Source organism: Fonticula alba (genome assembly GCF_000388065.1).
Source record: "Fonticula alba strain ATCC 38817 unplaced genomic scaffold supercont2.12, whole genome shotgun sequence".
NCBI classification, from domain to species: domain Eukaryota; order Rotosphaerida; family Fonticulaceae; genus Fonticula; species Fonticula alba.
In genome coordinates, this window is record NW_009242982.1 from 475,849 (window position 1) to 478,518 (window position 2,670).

The window sequence follows — 2,670 nt, forward strand, 5'->3', positions numbered from 1 at the left end:
CCCCCCCGCCGCGCCCGAGAACAACACAGTTTCGCCCAACGGCCCGATGGTCAGCTGCGCGCACGCAAGCAACCGCGCTCCTTCCTCGGAGCTATGGCACCGTCTGCGTGCACATATGCTCACAGTCTCATCATGCGCGTCGGCACAACAGACACGCACACACACACACACGCACACATACGCACGCACACACCTGTAAATGGCACATAATAATGTCTCCTTTTTTCATGCCCAAGTCGCCAGATAGGCGACCGATTGCCGCCGGCAATCACCAACCAGTCCGGGGGCATCGACCACTTTCACGAGGCGGCTGATGTCCCCCGCCGGGCTCGGGGGATCACCGGCCGGGCTGACCCCGCCACCACCCCTGAACCCAGGCGTGCCATATGAAAAACACCCCTGTGCATTCTCCCTCCCGCTCCGTCCCGCGCCCTCCGGCCTCTGCCGGGGCACCGGGCGAGGGGGGGGGGCCCTCGGGTCACGGACGCGGCCCAAGAGGAGGGGGGAACACACACAAACACACACACTCACACGCGCGGATCTCGGCCGGGAAGATGCCGTGCACCGGTGCCGACACCCAGCAACAGCACCACCGCCGCCCCCGCCCCCGCCCCCGTCCCCGCCCCCGCCCCCGCCCCCCAAGCACTGGCCACCACCAACATGGATTGTTGTGCGCGCACGCACAAACACACCGAGGGGCCAGGGAGGCGGCACGGACCCGCGGGTCCGTCGGGAGTAAATACACTTCACCAGGCGTGACGCTGCCACGTGAGGCAAACGGCACCAGAATCCGCGCCAATGGCGGTTACCAATGATAGCAGGGTGCATCTCGGCCGCGATGGCCGGCGCGGCGACCGATCGGGTGGGTGTGGGAGGTGTATTCTCGGGCCTGGCCCGACCCCCCCCCCCCCCGCCCCCCCCGCCCCCCGGCCACAGAAGGGTGCGCGGGCCCGGGGCGGCGGGGCATCGCCCGCATGTGCTACACGGCTGCGGGCTGCGACCCCGCCGGCGGCGGGAGCCAGGGGAGGTCATCGTGCAGGCCCCCGGGACCGGGACCCCGCCCCCCCGGCGGAGGTGCCGCCCAGGGGAGCGGAGCCTCGGCCGGGGCGGCGGGACCCGACGACGCGCCCGTCGCCGGGAGCAGGTCGATGTGCGACAGAAACAGATGGTCGGCCGGCGATTCGCCGAAAAGGGCCACCCCGTCCTCCGGGGTCAGGGCCGAGGCGGCGCGCCGGGAGGGCGGCTGCCCGGGTGCCGGTGCGCCCGACATGCCGGCCCCCGGGGCCGAGGTGACCGCCGCCGGGGCAGGCACCGAAGGCATGGCCGATGGCGGGTCATGGGCCAATGGCGTCGGCACCGGCACGGCGGGCGGCGTCGTGGCCGCCGGCGCGACGCCCGTCTGCGCCGCACCGGCCGCCGGCCAGGGATCCGCCACAGGCATCTCCGGCAGGTTGAGGGCCAGGACCAGCGGCGAGGGGACGCCCGCCGGGCCGGACCCCGCGGCCGTGGCACCCCCCGCCGGGTGGCTCATTGCCCCGGGGGCCGGGGCTGGGCCGGGACGGCTTGGGTGCTCCGGCGGTGGGGGCGCCGCCGACGGCGACGATGATGGCGGTGGCGGTGGCGGTGGCGGTGGCGGCGGCGGCGAGCCGGAGCACGCCGGACAAACGCCCGGCGGCCAGGCATCCAGCCGCCGCTGCAAGTCGGCCAGCAGCTGAGTCAGCTGTGGCAACAGCGAGGCAGCCGGATCCGCGTTCGTGGCAGCCGAGGCGCCCAGGGTGGCCGGAGGACCCGGGGCGGCCGGAGCAACTGGGGCGGCTGCTGGGGTGGCCGGGGCGGCCGGAGCAGCCGGGCCTGAGGGCCCCCCGGTCGAGGGGACATCCACGGGGGAGGCGCCGCACCGGCACACCGGCGGAGCGACTCGCGGCCCGGCGGTCGCGGCCGCCGCATCCAGACGCCGATTGCGCTCCAGCAGCGAAGTCAGCAGGTGGGCCGTGTCCGGGGACAGGGCCGGCCCGGCCCCCGCGCGGGATGGAGCGGGGGCCCGGGCGCCCGGCAGCCGGGCCTCCGAGGGCAGGCTGCCGGCCAGCGCGGCGGCCGCACGGACGCCCAGGGGCTCCGGCGAGAGGGAGGCCCCGGACTCCGGCGGGTCGGGCACCCGCGTGCAGGGGACCCGGGCATCCGCCGGGTCCGCGGCGGGCGCCCCGCCGGGGCCGAGCAGCTGGGCCGCGCGCAGGCTCAGCGCCGCCGCGCGCCGGGAGAACTCCGCCTCGCGCTCCTGTCGGTGCAGGCGAGCCAGCTGCTGCCACCGGTGCTCCTGCAGCCGGCGCAGCTCGGCCTCCTGCTGGCGGAGGTGCGCGCGCGACTGCTCGGCCTGCCGCTCGAGGGCCGCCTGCTGCTGCTGCAGGACCAAGTGCGCGGGCTGTGTCGCCGGACCGCCGGGCCCCGGCAGGTAGTAGTATCCGGCCATGGGGGCCGGGTAGTATGTTCCGGGGGGAGGGGCCGGCACCGGGGCCGGGATCGGGACCGGCACCGGGGCCAGACCCGGGGCCGGCCCCGGCGCCCAGTAGAGCCCAGGGTATGCGGCAGGGGGCAGGGGCCCGGGGCCGGGAGGCCAGCCGCCGTAGCTCATGGTGCAGCGGGCGGGGGAGGGCGGGAGGGGGGGGGGGGGGG

At 75.9% G+C, this 2,670-nt stretch overlaps 2 protein-coding genes across 2 annotated transcripts; one reads left to right on the plus strand and one right to left on the minus strand.

The window, feature by feature from the left end:
* Positions 1-918: 918 nt before the first annotated feature.
* H696_05637 (hypothetical protein) lies at positions 919-1,628 on the minus strand (the record flags this gene model as incomplete). The annotated part of the gene is made up of 1 exon (XM_009499454.1): positions 919-1,628. A coding segment is annotated over one exon (649 nt), but the record flags the coding sequence as incomplete, so codon positions are not given.
* Positions 1,629-1,720: 92 nt separating this feature from the next.
* Positions 1,721-2,281, plus strand: H696_05638 (hypothetical protein; the record flags this gene model as incomplete). The annotated part of the gene is made up of 1 exon (XM_009499455.1): positions 1,721-2,281. A coding segment is annotated over one exon (559 nt), but the record flags the coding sequence as incomplete, so codon positions are not given.
* Positions 2,282-2,670: the final 389 nt, after the last annotated feature.